Here is a 16,624-nt window from a genome sequence, read left to right on the forward strand (position 1 = left end):
GTCCAGCGTCGCGCCGGTGACGTCAGAGGGTCATGGCGGCGGCTCTGGAACCCTGGCGGACTGCAGCTCCGCGGAGGAGAAGGCGCTCTGCCCCGCGCCCAGCTCGGCAGCGGGGACCGGACCCGGAGGCCGATCCCGAGGCGGACTGCGGAGTCGTGCTTCTTCGTATCCGGGAGGCCGGGTGAGTGCAGGCACGGCCCTGGGACCGAGTCTCAGTCTCGCCATCTGTAAATGGGCAGAACTTAGGGTTACTGTGCGAATTTAACGGAGGTAAGGAGCTTGTTACAGACTGTGTCATAGTAAAGGTTATCATTCCTGTTATTGCACTTTAAGCTGCGTGACCTTGGGCAAGGTATGTAATCTCCGTGCCTCCGTTTTCTTAGCTGAGATATGGACCTGAAAATAGTACCTGTATAGGCTTGTTTTGAGTATTTAGTGAATTAGTTAATATAACCCATTTTGACACTAAATGTAAACCACGGTGCCTGGCGCGGGGTAAACGCAGTACCAGCATTTGGTATTAATATTATAGCAGTATTGGTTATTGTTATTGCTAGCTCTGGGAAAGGAACACCAACGTGATTGTCACTCTCATAATTACCATCATTAGTTCATTGAGGAGCTGCTGTGTGCCTGCCACTGGCTTAAGCATTCTACACACTTTATCAGTTTGAACACCTCAGTCAGCTAGGGTCCTGACAGAGCTCTCAGTCTTAGAAACACAGATAACGTTTGGGATCAGATTTCAAGCCCTGTCTTTGCAGCTCCAAAACCTGTGCTTCAGAGCTCTCCATTAATGGGGCTTATCCCAAACCCTCATGCCTCCATGCTTTGCCCTAAACCTTACAGCTTAGATCAGTGCCTAACACAGAGGAATAAATGTTACCTATTTTTGTTACTATTGTCTTTATTCATTTGCAGTCCTTTAAGGGCGTAGTAACAGCGTTTGTTAGTGATTGAGATCAGCCGCTGAAGGACCATCCCACCTGAGAGAAATTAAACCAATTTTATGTGTTCCTCTCCCCCAGAATTAGGGTCAAGAGACAGTGATGACATAGAGGTTACCACTGAATTAAAGAAGTTGGCTGCCCAGCCAACTGAGCCTGAGTAGACAGCAGCAGCAACTCTTGGTAGGATCTCAAAAGAAACCTATGAGATGGAACATGCCCAGGGATTTGGAAAACCTGTAAGGCACTTTCCGTACACCCTGCATTGTTATTCTTCCTCAACTTCTTCAGGATCCCCCCAGGAACTCCCTGCTTCTTCCTGGACCCCTACGTGTGATGCAGTGCCCACTGCTCTGAGTAGACAAGAACCCAGCTCTTTTAATGCTAATCTTCTAATGCTGCAGTGAACATGGGGGTTCATATCTTTTCAAATAGGTGTTTTTGTTTTCTTTGGATAAATCGCCAGAACAGAAATTGCTAGATTGTAGGGTAGTTCTATTTTTAATTTTTTGAGGAGTCTGCATACTGTTTTCCACAGTGGTTGCACCTACTTACGTTCCCACCAACAGGGCACCAGGGTTCCCTTTCCTCCACATCCTCGCTAACGTTTGTTTTTCTCGTCTTTTTGATACTAACCTTTCTAACCAGTTTGAGGTGATATCTCCTTGTTGTTCTGATTTGCTTTTCCCTGATGGTTAATGATGTTGAGCATCTTTTCACGTACCTGTTGGCTCTCTGTATGTCTTCTCTGGATAATATCCACTTGGATAATCTTTCCACTTTTTAATCACATTGTTTTTTGTTGTTGTTATTGAGCTGTATGAGTTCTTTATATATATTGGATATTAACCTTTTATCAGATATATGATTTGCAAATCTTTTCTCCCAGGCGGTAGGTTGCCTCTTTATTTCATTGGTGATTTTCTTTGCTGGGCAGGAGCTTTTTCGTTTGGTGTAGTTTCGTTTATTTACTTTTGCTTTTGTTGCCTTTGCTTTTAGAGTGTGGTCCAAAAAAATCACTGCCAGGACCTATGTCAAGCAGCTTTCCCCCTGTGTTTTCTGCTAAGAGTTTTAGGGTTTCAGGTCTTATATTCAAGTCTTTAATCCATTTTGAGTTAATTTTTGTGTCGGTGTAAGATAGTGGAGCAGTTTCATTCTTTTGCATGGGGCTGTCCAGTTTTCCCAGCACCGTTTAGTAAAGAGACTGTTCTTTTCCCCTTGTGTATTCTTGGCTCCTTTATCATGAGGTACTGGACCATAGATGTGTGGGTTTACTTCTGGGCTCTCTCTTCTGTTCTGGGGATCTGTGTGTCTGTTTTTATGCCAGTATGCCAGCAATCAGTAGAGCTTTGTAATAGAGTTTGAAACCAGGGAGCATGATGCCTTCAGCTTTGTTCTTTCTTAAGATGGCTTTGGCTATCCAGGCTCTCTTGTGGTTCCATACAAATTTTAAAGATCCTTCGCCTTATGTCTGTGAAGATTGTCATTGGAATTTTGATAGAAAATTGCACTGAATCTGTAGATGGCTTTGGGTAATATAGACATTTTAACACTATTAATTCTTCTAGTCCGTGAGCATGGGATGTCTTTGCATTTACGTGTGTTGTCTTCATTTTCTTTCCTCAGTGTCTTGTCGTTTTCAGTATATAGGCTTTCACCTCCGTGGTTAAATTTATCCCTAAGTATTTGGGGTTTTTTTTTTGATGCAACTGTAAATGTGATTGTTTTTTAAATTTATTTTTCTGATAGTTCATTATTAGTGTATAAAATGCAGCAGATTTTTATGTATTTTTTTATCCTTCAACTTTACTGAATTTGTTTATTTTAATAGTTTTTTGGTGTTGTCTTTAGTGTTTTCTACATATAATATCATGTTATGTGAAAATAGTGACCTTTTCTTCTACCTTTCCCATTTGGATGTCTTTTATTTCTTTATTTTTCTTGTGTAATTGCTCTGGCTAGGATTTCCAGTACTGCAGTTGACCCTTGGCCAACGTGGGTTTGAACTGTGCGGTCCACTTAATACATGGGTTTTTCTCAGTAAATACAGACATTGCTGTAAATGTATTATCCTTTAGGACTTTTTTTTATCTTTTCAAATTTATTTAAATTCTAGTTAGTTAACATACAATGCAATATTGGTTTCAGGAGAATTCAGTGATTCATCACTTACATACAACACCCAGTGCTCATCATAACATGTGCCCTCCTTAATCCCCATCCCCCAGCTAGCCCATCCCCCATCCACCTCCCCTCTATCAACGCTCAGTTTGTTCTCTTATCATTAAGAGTCTCTTATACTTTGTTTCCCTCTCTCTTTTTTCTTTGTATTCCTCCTCCCATTTGTTGATGTGTTTTATTTATTAAATTCCACAGGAGTGAAATCGTATGGTATTTGTCTTTCTCTGTCTTATTTTGCTTAGCATAATACATTCTAGCTCCATCAGGATTTTTTTTTTTTCTTAAAGAGTTTATTTATTTTATTGGACAGAGAGACACAGCAAGAGAGGGAACACCAGCAGGGGGAGCGGGAGAGGGAGAAGCAGGCTTCCCGCTGAGCAGGGTGCCTGATGTGGGGCTCGATCCCAGGACCCAGGGATTATGACCTGAGCCGAAGGCAGACGCTTAGCAACTGAGCCACCCAGGTGCTCCTCCTTCAGGATTTTCTTAATCACATTTTTTTTCTCTAGCTTACTTTGTTGTAAGAATACAGTATATAATACATATAAAATATATGTTAATCAACTCTTTGTGTTATTGGTAAGGCTTCTGGTCAACAGTAGGCTGGGGGAGTCAAAAGTATACTCAGATTTTCAACTGTACGGGCGTTTGGCACCCTTAATCCCCGCATCGCTCAAGCGCGAACTGTATGTTGAATCAAAGTGGCAAGAGTGAGCATCCTTGTCTTGTTCCTGATCTTAGAGGAAAAGCTTTCAGCTTTCACCACTGAATATGATGTCTTCTCCTGTATGGCCTTTCTTGAGTTACGTTCTCTGTATACCTGCTTCATTGAGAGCTTTTATCAAATGGGTGTTGCATTTTGTCAAATGCTTTTTCTGCATCTGTTGAGACGGCCATATGATTTTTATCCTTTATTTTAATGCGGCAGATTACTTTGATTGATTTGTGGATGTTGAACCACCCTTGCATCCCTGAAATAAATCTTACTTGATCATACTCTTATTTTATTGTTGATTCGGTTTGCTGATATTTTGTTGAGGATTTTTACATCTATGTTCATCACAGATACTGGTCTGTAATTTTCTTTTCTTGTGGCATCTTGGCTGGTTTTGATAAGAGCAATGCTGACCTTGTAAAATGAGTTGGGAAGCATTCCTTCCTCTTGTTTTTGTGGAAAAGTTTGAGAAGGATTGGCATTCATTTTTCTTTGAATATTTGGTAGAATTCACCAGTGAAGCCATCTGGTCCTGGACTTCTGTTTGTTGAAAGGTTTTTGATTACTCATTTAATCTCTCTACTCGTAATTGGTCTATTCAGAATTTCTATCTCTTAGTGATTCAGTCTTAGAAGGTTCTATGTTTCTGGGGCGCCTGGGTGGCACAGCGTTTAAGCGTCTGCCTTTGGCTCAGGGCATGATCCCGGCATTATGGGATGGAGCCCCACATCAGGCTCTTCCGCTATGAGTCTGCTTCTTCCTCTCCCACTCCCCTGCTTGTGTTCCCTCTCTCGCTGGCTGTCTCTATCTCTGTTGAATAAATAAATAAAATCTTTAAAAAAAAAAAAAGAAGGTTCTATGTTTCTGGGAATTTATCCTTTTCTTGAAGGTTGTCCAACTTGTTGGGGTGCAGTTGTTTACAGTAGTCTCTTATGAGCCTTTGTGTATCTGTGGTATCAGTGGGAACATCTCTTTCATTTCTGATTATGCGCCTCATTCTTTTTTTTACCTTGAGTATAGCTGAAAATTTGTCAGCTTTGTTCTTTTCAAAAAACCAGCTCTTACTTTTGTTGATCTTTCTATTGTCTTTTTAGTCTGTATTTCATTTATTTCTCTTCTGGTATGTTACTTCCTTTCTTCTGCTACCTTTGGGCTTCCTTTGTTCTTTTTCTGTTTTCCTTGAGGTGTAAAGTTAGGTTGCTGAGTTGAGGCGTTTCTTGTTTCTTGAGGTAGGCCTGTATCACTATAAACTTCCCTCTTAGAACCACTTTTTTTTTTTTTTTTTTTTTTTTTTAAGTAAGCTCTAGGGGACACCTGGGTGGCTCAGTTGGTTAAGCATCTGCCTTTGGCTCAGGTGGTGGGATCAAGCCCTGGGGCTCCTTGCTCAGCAGGGGGAGCCTGCTTCTCCCTCTCCCTCTGCCTGCTACTCCCCCTGCCTGTGCTCAATCTCTCTCTGTCTCTCTCTGTCAAATAAATAAATGAAATCTTTAAAAATAAACCAAAAAACTAAAGTGAGCTCTCTGCCCAGTGTGGGGCTCAAACTCCAACCACAAGATCAAGAGTCACAACCCTCCACCAGCTAAGCCAGCCAGGTGCCTCATTCTTGGAACCGCATTTGCTGCATTCCATAAATTTTGTTATGTTGTATTCCATTTTCATTTGTCTCAAAGTATGTTTTGGTTTCTCTTTTGATTTGCTCATGGACTCATGGTTGTTCAGTAGCATGTTGTTTTATCTCCATGTTTGTGAATTTCCAATTTCCTTCTTGTAATTGATTCCTAGTTCCATACTGCTCTGATCAGAAAAGATGCTTGGTAAGATTTCAGTCATCGTTTTAGAAATTACTAGTCTTCTTAAATTTATTGACTTGCCTTGTGGCCTAACATATGATCTGTCTTGGAGAATGTTCTATGTGCGCTTGAGAGGAATTTGTTCTGTGTGCTGCTTTTAGATGGAGGGTTCTGTATATATCTGTTAAGTCCATATAATTAACTTGCTGTCTGAGGCTGATGTTTCCTGCTTGCTCCTCTGTCTGGATGGTCTATCCATTGGTATAAGTGAGGTATTAAAGTTCCCTATGGTATTGCTGCTGGTTTCTCCTTTTAGGTTTGTTCGTATTTGCTCTACGTATTTAGTTGCTCCTATTTTGGGTGGGTAAATATTTACAAATGTTGCATCTTCTAACTGGATTGATTCCTTTATCATTATGCAGTGCCCTTCTTTGGCTCTCGTTACAGTGTTTGGATGTCTTTTTCTCCTCCATTGGACTGAGAATCAGATCATTTGTTAGGGGCGCCTGGGTGGCACAGCGCTTAAGCGTCTGCTTTTGGCTCAGGGCGTGATCCCAGTGTTATGGGATCGAGCCCCACATCAGGCTCCTCCGCTATGAGCCTGCTTCTTCCTTTCCCACTCCCCCTGCTTGTGTTCCCTCTCTCGTTGGCTGTCTCTATCTCTGTTAAATAAATAAATAAAATCTTTAAAAAAAAAAAAAAGATCATTTGTTAGCTCTGCAGCCTTGAACAAAGCACACCCCTTCTCTAAGTCTGTTTTTTTCTCTATAAAATAGAAACAATACATTCTCCCAGGACCATAGTATGACTCAAATAAGACAGTGTGCATAAAAGTGCTTTGTGAACTATGAGATACTGCCCAAATATGAAAAGTTATAGTGCTCATGATTAGGCAACAGCCAAATGTTCAGGATAAGATTTTTTTTTAAGATATTTATTAATTTTACAGAGAGAGAGAGTGAGCGTGCACATGCATGTGCTAGAGAGGGGAGGGGCAGGGGCCGAGGAAGAGAGCGAATCCTCAAGCAGACTCCCTGCAGAGCGCAGAGCCTGACCTGGAGCTCTGTCCCAGGACCCCAAGATCATGACCTGAGCTGAAAGCAAGAGTCAGTTGCTTAGCCAACTGTGCCACCCAGGCACCCCCAGAATAAGTTTTGTTTTGTTTTTTTAAATAATATTTATTGAAGGCTTACTGTCATAGGTACTATTCTAAGTGACCTCTATCTCATTTAATTCTAAAAACTATTCTTAAAAATTTTTTTTAAATAAAGGCTATTCTAAAAGTAAATATTCATATTATCCTCAGAGTTGGGGAAACACAGGCACAAGAGAGGTTAAGAAACTTGCTCAATGTTATAGTAAATACTGGAACCAAGTACAGACCTGAGTGTATGACTCTAAAGTCTGGGTTCGTTCGTTCGTTCATTCGTTCTTTCTTTCTTTTTTTCAACTTTACCAAATAATATTGTAGATGAAATAACTTTAGCCTTTCTCAAAACATTGAGCCTCAGAAGAGGCTATAATTGAGGGCCCCTGGCTGGCTCGGTCGGTGGAGTATGCGACTCTTGATCTCAGGGTTATGAGGTTGAGCCACATTGAGGATACAGCTTACTTAATTAAAAAAAAAATAAGATGCTATAATTGGGCTTGTTTTCTTTTTCCTTTGACCCCTTCACCCATTTCTCCCACCTCCAACCCCCTACCTCTGGCAACCACCCATCTGTTCTCTGTATCTATGAGCTCAGTTTTCTGTTTGTTTTGTTTTAATTTTCCACATGTAAGTGATTTATAGTATTTGTCTTTCTGTCTGGCCTGTTTTACTTAGCATAATGCCTTCAAGGCCCATCCATGTTGCCAACGGGAAGATTTCATTCTTCATTATGGTTGAGTAATACTCCATTGTGTGTATATACCACAGTTTCTTTATCCATTCATCCACTGATGGGCACTTAGGTTGTTTCTATATTTTCATTGTTGCAAATAATCCTGCAGTGAACACAGGGGTGCATATACCCTCTTGAGTTAGTGTTTTCATTTTCTTCAGATAAATACTCAGAAGGGGAATTGCTCGATCACATGGTCGTTCTATTTTTGTTTTGAGGAACTTCTATACTGTTTTCCATAGTGGCTGCACCAATCCACAGTCCCTCTAACAGTGCACTAGGGTTTTCCTCTTCTCCACATCTTCACCAGTACTTGTTATTTCTTGTCTTTTTGATAATGGCCATTCTAACAGGTGTGAAGTGGTGTCTCATTCTGGTTTTGATTAGCATTTCCCTGATGATTAATGATGTTGAACATCTTTTCACGTTCATGTTGACCATCTGTGTGTCTTCTTTAGAAAAATGTCTATTTGGATCTGCCCATTTTTTAATTAGATTGCTTGTGGGGGTTTTTTGTTTTGTTTTTATTTTTGGGTTTTTTTGCTGTTGAGTTGCATGAGTTCCTTATATTTTGGATATTAACCCCTTATCAGATATGTGATTCGTAAATGTTTTCCCATCCAGTAGGTTGCCTTTTTACTTTGTTGATGATTTCCTTTGCTGGTCAGAAGCTTTTTAGTTTGATGTAGTCCCACACCTGTTGTTGTTGTTGTTATTTTTGATATCAGGTTAAAAAAAATCACTACCAAAACCTATGTCAAGTAGCTTTTCCCCTGTGTTTTCTGCTAAAAGTTTTATGGTTCCAGGTCTCATATTCAAGTCTTGAATCCATTTTGAGTTAATGTTTGTGTCTGGTTTAATATAGTGGTGTAGTTTCATTCTTTTGCATGGGGCTGGCCAGTTTTCCCAGCACCATTTAGTAAAGAGATTATTCTTTCCCCCTTGTATATTCTTGGCTGCTTGGTCATAAGATATTGGACTATATGTGTGTGGGTTTCCTTCTGGGCTCTCTCTTCTGTTCTGGTGATCTGCGTGTCTGTTTTTATGCCAACACTAGATTGTTTTGATTACTCTAGCTTTGTAAGAGAAATCGGCGAGTGTGATACCTTTAGCGTTGTTCCCCTTTCTCTAGATTGCTCTGGCTGTTTTGTGGCTTCATATCAATTTTTGGATCCTTTGTTCTATTTCTGTGAGAAAATGCAATTATAATTTTGATAGGAATGGCATTGAATCTGTAGATGGTTTGGGGAAATGTGGACATTTTAACACAATGAATTCTTCTAGTCCATGAGCATGGAATGACTTTCCATCTGCATGTGTTGTCTTCAGTTTCTTTCCTTAACATCTTGCAGTGTTCAGTATATAGGCTTTCACCTCTTTGGTGAAGTTTATTCCTGGGTATTTTATTCTTTTTGATGCAACTGCAGGTCGGATCATCTTCCTAATTTCTTTTTCTGATAGTTCATTGTTAGTGTATGGAAACTCAACAGATTTGTGTGTATTGATATTGTTTCCTGTACCTTGACTGGATTCAGTCATTAGTTGGAACAGTTTTCCAGTGGAGTCTTTAAGGCTCTCCTTAGATACTATGTGACCTGCAGATCGTGACAGTTTTACTTCTTTCTTTCCAATTTAGATGACTTTTGTTTATTTTTCTTGCATAATTGCTCTGCCTAGGATTTCCATTATACTGTGTTGAGTAAAAGTGGCAAGGAAAGATCTGGAAGGTTCCTAACCTAGAGGATCTTAAGGAAATAGTAAGAGCTGAAACTTTTCACTTTCGGATGTGATGTTGTCTGTGGGCTTGTCATATGTGGCCTTTATCATATCGAGGTATGTTCCTGCTATACCCACTCTATTGAGAATTTTTATCATAAATGGATATTAAATTTTGTCAGATGCTTTCTCTACATCTCTCAAGATGATCACATGATATTTATTCTTCGTTTTGTTAATGTGATGTGTCACCTTGATTGATGTGCACGTGTGAACCATCCTTGCATTCCTGGAATAAATCCCACTTGATCATAGTATGTGATCCTTTCAGCATATTGGTGAATTTGGTTTGCTGGTATTTTGTTGCACATTTTTGCATCTGTGTTCATCAGGGATACTGGCCTGTAATTTTCTTTTCTTGGGGTGTCCTTGTCTGGTTTTGGTATCAGGGTAATGTTGGCCTCAGCAAATGAATTTGGAAGCTTTCTCTTCTGTTTTTTGGAAAAGTTTGAGAAGGACTGGTATGAATTCTTCCCTGAATTGTAGAATCCACCATTGGAGGTGTCTAGTCCTGGAATTTGTTTTTTTGGGGGGGTTTTCAATTGCTGATATGATGAGCACTGGGTGCTTTAAGTGTTGAATCACTAAATTCTATTCCTGAAACTAATATTATTCTGTGTATATTAACTAACTAGAATTTATTTGTTTATTTATTTTTAAGATTTTTATTTATTTATATGAGAGGGAGAGACAGCATGAGGCAGAGGGAGAGGAGGAGAGAGAGAGACTCAAGTAGACTCCATGCTGAGCTTGGAGCCCAACGTGGGGCTAGGTCCCAGGACCCTGAGATCACAACCTGAGCCGAAACCAAGAGTCGGACGCTCAGCAGACTGAGCCACCCGGGCGCGCCAACTAACTAGGATTTAAATAAAAACTTGAAACATAAAAATAAATAAATTGCTGATTCTTTGAGGTTGTCCAAATTGCTGTTGTGTACTGTTCACAGTAGTCCCTTTGAGCCTTTGGGTTCTTGTGGTGTCCGTTGTAATATCCCCTCTGTCATTTCTGAGTTTAAGTCTCCTCTTTTCTTTTTTCTTGGTGTGTGTAGCTCAAGGATGATCAATTTTGTCTTTTTTTCTTTAGATTTATTTATTTATTTGAGAGAGAGAGTGAGAGAGAGAGAGAGTTCACAGGGGTAGAGGAAGAGGGAGAGAGAGAATCCCAACCCTATGCCACACTGAGCACAGAGCCTGATGCAGGGCTCGATCTCAAGACCCTGAGGTCATGAACTGAGCCGAAATCAACAGTCAGGTGCTGAATCTACTCAGCCACCCAGGCACCCTGATCTTTTCTGGGTTTTTAGTCCCTCTTTCATTTACTTCTGTTCTGATCTTTGTTATTTCCCTCCTTCTACTAAGTTTGGGCTTCCTTTGTTCTCCTTTTCCAGGTCACAAGGTGTCACGTTACTGAGTGTGTTTGAGACTTGTCTTGCTTCTTGAGGCAGGCCTGTATCGCTATAAACTTCCCTCTTAGAACCACTTTTGCTGCATCTCACAAATTTGGTATGTGTTTAAACAGCGTTGAATTCTATTTTGTCAGATTATAGCTCTTCCAGCTCCGTGTTGGGTCCCACTTGTGCAGGATATCTTTTCTGTCCCTTCACTGTTGGTCTGTGTTGTCCTTATGTCCACAGTGAGTCTCTTGTGGGTGGCACATGGGTGGGTATCGCATTTTCATCCACTGTATGTCTTTTGATCAGAAAAATCATTGAGTTCGTTTTAAGTCACTGTTGACTGTGCTCTGCTCTGGGTTTGCGTCAGCCAGTCGACTCGAATAAAGCCCAGACACTGGTTTCGTCTCTCCTTTTACTTTCACATTGGAGTGATTTGTAATAAGAAAGACTGTTTATTGAGTCCCTGCTGTGTGTGAGGCCCCTTGCTGCGTGTTGACCCATTTGATCCCTTCTGGAACCCCACGTGATAGGGACGATTCTTTTCCCCATTCTAGAGGTGAGGAAACTAAAGCTCAGAGGGGCTCGATCTATGCGTCTAGCAACTATCCGTGGAGCTCGGCCTCTGTGCCAGCCCATGGTGTGGACCGAGGATACAGAAGAGACCCAGAGGGGACCCTGGGAATCAGGATGTCCTCTAGCCACCCTTCTGCCCTCTCCGAGCACCAGCAGTACTGCTCTGGACATGTGCGCTATGGATCCCCCCCTGCCACGCCAGGCCAGGTGCTGTGTGAGGGCGCCCCATCTTCCCCGCACCCAGCTCATGGTCGGGAGAAGGGTCACTGAGGGGGCGGCCCAGAGAAGGGTGGGAGATGACCATGCCTTTTTCTCTTAACAGGAAGGACCTGCTTCTGTCGGATTTCTGGAGTCTGGCACTAGGTGGGTACCAGATGGCCAGAGCTGGGGATAGAGGGCGTGGGAGGAGGGCCTGAATGTGGGCAAAGAAAGGAGTCCAGTCCGTATTTGGTGACGTTTTTCTTCGCAGAGATGGGTTCTAATTCTGACTTCCTGCGCACCGCTGTGTATCTTGGCACTGACTGGCCCTGACCCTCAGTTTCTGTATCTGCAAAAGGGAGGTGACAGCGTGCATATACTGTGGTGTAATTTTGAGGATTAAATGAGGCTGCTTGGTGAAGTGCCTGGGACACTGCTTGCCTGGGCACGGCCGTCAACGTCCGCTGCCGCTGTCTTTGAAATTTATTCTTCATGTGCTCTTTGCCTCGACATTGCCACGTAGACCTGTTTGTTCCCATGCGGTTCTAACCGCTTCCCAAACAGTCTGTGGCAACATAAACGTTAATACGGGGAGGGAACGTACAGCAGTTAGAATTTTTATCGAGGGACAGTTAGTTCGTTTCCTTTGTTTTTTTTGTTCTTACACATGACTGTTTGATGAGTGCCTTTATGCGTAAAGCTCTTACCAAATTCAGGATGACCCTCTCAGGACCTGTTCCCAGAAGTGGACTTAACTCAGTGACAGGCAGTGAGAAGCTTGATACCTGCTGTCAAGTTTCTTCCGACAAGCTTCCTCCAGGACTTGGAGCAGCAAGAACTGGAAGAGCCAGCTCTGCCCGCAGCCTTTCCGAGCTGGGCTCGTATTTACAGATAGCTTTGCTACTAAATGAGAATCGGTGTCTGACTATGGGAACTGGCGACGTATGGCCTTTTGCTTTTTGTTTTGTGTACAGATTTGTTCAAATAAATTGAGTGCCAGTATAATGAGACGAGAACCCACTGCCGTGTGAGAAGATTTAGAGTGTTTTTCATTAGACTCCAAAAGCCCCAGCCTTCCTTTTTTTTTTGCTTTGAACTTCTTACACATTAAATATTCCGATTCCCAGCCTTTTGTAGTGTGATTTTGAGAGCTCTGTTCCTCTGTTCTTTGTTATAATCCAAAAAGTAGGTACTTCGGAGCATAACCCACATTTACCAGGTACCTCCTACCAAGTGAGACACAGTTCACAGTAGAGTTCTGGGTGGAAGCTGTGCCCATACAGGAAGCCTGCTTCTTTGCTGGAACATTCTTGGGTTGCAGGCAGGGGACGGGGGGCGTGCAGGGACCCAGGACAGCCTGTGGTGCTGGTGGGCCTGGCCGTATCTCCCAGGCGTGTTTGGGGGTGAGGCCTGCGGCCTTTTCCCTGAGGAGCCGAAGTGTTCCCGACTTGCTCCTTTTCTCCCTGGGTCTGTGGACTTCTGTGAAGGATTTGGTTCACAGGGTCAGAGCATGCCCTCTGACTGTGTTCGGGCCTGCTCTTTCAGAAACCATCAACAGCTGTCTTACAAAACATCTGGAACAACTGAAGGCCCCCGAGGGGACTCTTGCAGAAGCCCTCAGAAACCTGCATCTTGACTCCTCGCCAGATGCGTCTGCTGTGACTCCGGGTTCCACCCCAGGAGAGACCCCGGTCCCGGGAACCTGCCGTTGGAAGTGTGTGTGTTATGGCATCGGGAACTTTGCCACCTGCGTCACAGCTAGACACCAGCTCACATTTTTGCTTCTCTTCCTGGAAAAGTGCCAGGTGCATTTTTGGATTCTTGATCCACCCCTCCCTTGGTCTTCCCAGGGTACACGCACAGGTCTTTGGGTTGATAGAACTCACTCTTCCCTTCTGCAGATTCCCAGAAGGCACTGCTGGGTGTACGATCCTCTGTTTAGCCAACTAGAAATCGCGGTTCTGAATAGCCTCGGTGTGACTGTTCTCAGCGAGAACGAGGTGAGTGGCTTGGGGAAGGGGAGCAGGAGGGCTGTATGATTGCTGCCCGAGGGGGGCCCCAGGCCGTGCCCCATGGACGCCCCTGGTCTGCAGTAGCAACCGTTCCCTCCCACTGCTCACTTGCCTTCCCGGCGCTTGCCCTAGGGGACGCGTCAGTGACCCACATCGTGGCCTATGTGGTGCCCGTCACAAAAAAACCAAATGGCACAAATGGCATGGACTGAAACCTGTTATACTTGCAAAATTCTACTGAGAATCCCATAATCAGGAACCTCTGATAATTTCCCAAGTTGGTACTTACTGTTGGTGTTAAAAAATAAAAGGGTACACAGTCTTGGTGCCTCGCATGACCGCTTTCTGGTTGGGATTTACCCTGTGCTGGGGGAGGTCCTAGAACGGGACAGAAATCTCTCTCTGCACGGTAGCCGTCACACACATAGCATCTGGCTGTGAGCTCTGGGTGAGTCTTCTGCCCTGGAGGTGAAATTTGTGAGACCCGGAGGAAGCTCATCTCACCAGCAGGGGGCTGAAGCCAGTGTAGGCACACACCCCCGCGAGCCACTTTGCATTGCTGGGGGGATTACAGAATAATCATTGGATCCCTCTCCGTGTTCCAAAACGGCCATCTTATTATTATGAAACCCGAAAATCAGGCCCCGCTGAGAGAAGAGACTCCTTCACCAATGTTGGCGGGGCCCTGAAACCCTGCCACTCCATTCACGTCATCTTTCCTGAGTGCCTGCTCTGCGCGGGTCAAGGACTTTGCGGGGAGGCCAAGACAGATGCAGTCCCAGTCTCCAGGGAGCCCAGGGTCCCATCAAGGAGTGTGGCCTGTAAACAAGTAGGTGGTGAGCAGAACAGAGAGGGGAGGGCACTCCTCGCAGTTTGAGGGGCTGGAGGAAGGTTTCCTAGGTCGGCTCTGGGATTGCAGGCCCGCCAGGAGTTGGCTGGATGGACCCGGGCAGGCTCCTGCCTGTTGGTGATGAACAGAAGGGAGGAGAGTGCAGAGCGGAGAGGCCCAGGGGAGGCAGGGCCTGCGTCCCTGCCTCGGGTCCGGCTCTGGAGCCACGGTCCTCAGGAGGGGCAGTGTGTCCCCCAGGGGACATTTGGGAGGGACTGACTGCACAGGCGTCTGCAGAAAGGGACCTGGGAGGCCTGGAGGCTTCCAGAGCACAGTCCATGGTGCCAGTAACTGTTGTCACCACTCTGCCCTTGCTGTCACAGACCCAAGAAGCCCCTCTGCTGCTCCAGAGCTTTGTGTGTTCATGGGACACACATCTGTTGAGTAAACACAAGTTCTTTCTGGACCTCACGATTTCCCGACTGTGAGGCCCACATCATCTGTACATTTCCGTCAGGCCACATTATAACCTAAGTGTTCGCAGAGGAAGGGGTTCGTGTCCGTGTGGTTTCAGCTTGCCTCCCTCGCGATCCTGGTTCCCTCCGGGGCGCTGCTGTAACGGACGTAGAAGTCCGTGTAAGTCTAAGGCGTGCGGTGTGACTTGGTACACGTGTGTGTGGTGAAAGCGCACAGTCAGGGTGGCTAACGTGTGTCCCCTCACCTCAGTACGCTGTCGTTACTGCGTGGTGAGAGCGCTCAGCACCTCCCGGATGTGCCCCCCCAGCTCCGGGTAGATCGGAGCTGCTCGCACCGCAGCTCACTGTGCCTGCCGGCCCCGCAGGAAGGACGCCGGAGCGTCGGCGGCGAGCCCACCGTCTTCTACATGCCCCACTGCGGCACAGCCCTGTACAACAACCTTCTGTGGAGTAACTGGTCGGTAGACGCCCTTGCCAAGGTGCTCATCATCGGGAACAGCTTCAGAGGACTCGAGGAAAGGTGAGGCTGAGCGCGCAGTGGTCCCATGGGCCGGGGTTGGGGGGGCTTCCTGACGGACCCACACGCGGGAGACGCTGGTCCGTAGGAAAGGGACAGGGTTACTAGACAGGACAGCAACCCCGAGTCAAGCTGTAGAGTTAAGCTGGAGGTCTGTTGGCTGAGAATTCCTTCCTTCCCTGAAGGCAAACAAGTGTTTTTTAAAAGTGGCAGACCCATTTGCTCCCTCAGCTGCACACGCCTTAGGTGTCCGCTGTCACTCCTCCCTCGACGAAAGGGGTGCTTACGGGGCGTTCACATTTTCTACGGATTACTGAACCTACTCCACATTCCCCCTCCTCTTTAAAATGTTTGCTATCTTTAAACCACTTTGTCTTTCTGTATGTCTTTACGTTCGATAAAACCACTCCCATACCTCCTAATCATGCGGGGCTTGTTTTGGGGTTTTTATTTCTAGATTGCTGGCAAGGATTCTACAGAAAAACTATCCCTACATTGCAAAGGTATCTGTGTAAACGAAGGGGCTGGGATGGAGAGGGTGTGAAACCAGACCACTTCCCCGGTGCTGTGACTTCTGTCTTTACGTGTGCGGGAGGAAGCTCGTGGGGGCTCATGCGGGCAGAGTGAAGTCACTGCACTCAGCGAGCTTTCTCGATAGCTCTGTGTTCCAGAAAGCAAGGACCTGTCCTTCATTGTCAGTACCGGTCCCACACACTCCCTGCCCTTGGAGCTCCCAGTTCATCACAGAAGCACTTAAGTCAACATATCCTAGTCCTTTTTCTTGAAAAAGGGTAACCTGGGGGTGACTCCTACATGGCACCCAGCAGTGTGGGGTTTACTGTGACTGTCAGGGTCGTGTATTTTACATTTGACTTTTCCTGCTCAGATTCTGAAAGCACTGGAGGAGCTTGAGCTGCCCGAGACGTCACAGTACGCGGACGTATTTAACGATACCTCCGTCCACTGGTTCCCTGTACAGAAGCTACAACAACTCCCCACAGACACTTGGGCGTTTCGGGAAGAACCGGACTATCAGGACTGTGAGGACCTTGAAATCATCAGGAACCAGACAAGAGGTCCTTCAGCTGCTGACTGGAACTCGCGGTGACACGTTGGGTGCTGGTGAGGCAGAAGCAGCTGCCACCAGAGAGGACAGGGAGGGTGGCCACGGAGGGAGCGCGAGAGCCCCCTTCTTTGGCGCGGGCCAGGCTTCAGAGCACGGGAGACACGCGGTCCGGTTCTCCTCAGAGGCGCACGTGCTGTGGAGGGCCCGGTATAAAGACTGAGGCACTATCTGTAACGTTACGTTTTATGTCCTTTCTTGGCGACCTGAC

At 45.0% G+C, this 16,624-nt stretch overlaps 1 protein-coding gene across 3 annotated transcripts; it reads left to right on the plus strand.

The window, feature by feature from the left end:
• Positions 1–2: 2 nt before the first annotated feature.
• Positions 3–16,590, plus strand: SRRD (SRR1 domain containing). 3 transcript variants are annotated; one of them, XM_045791219.2, is made up of 7 exons: positions 4–181; positions 11,581–11,621; positions 13,002–13,261; positions 13,358–13,456; positions 15,082–15,293; positions 15,748–15,793; positions 16,177–16,590. In XM_045791219.2, exons 1-7 carry the CDS (start codon positions 33–35, stop codon positions 16,396–16,398), a joined length of 1,029 nt encoding a protein of 342 aa, XP_045647175.2. In that variant the 5' UTR covers positions 4–32; the 3' UTR covers positions 16,399–16,590. The 3 variants fall into 3 exon arrangements, with proteins under 3 accessions (XP_087713307.1, XP_045647175.2, XP_045647176.2); XM_045791220.2 differs by having other exon boundaries at positions 5–181; positions 15,139–15,293; XM_087857181.1 differs by lacking the exon at positions 15,748–15,793 and having other exon boundaries at positions 3–181; positions 16,177–16,320.
• Positions 16,591–16,624: the final 34 nt, after the last annotated feature.

Source organism: Ursus americanus, chromosome 30 (genome assembly GCF_024610735.1).
Source record: "Ursus americanus isolate L20-20 chromosome 30, mUrsAme1.1.p, whole genome shotgun sequence".
Lineage (NCBI taxonomy): Eukaryota > Metazoa > Chordata > Mammalia > Carnivora > Ursidae > Ursus > Ursus americanus.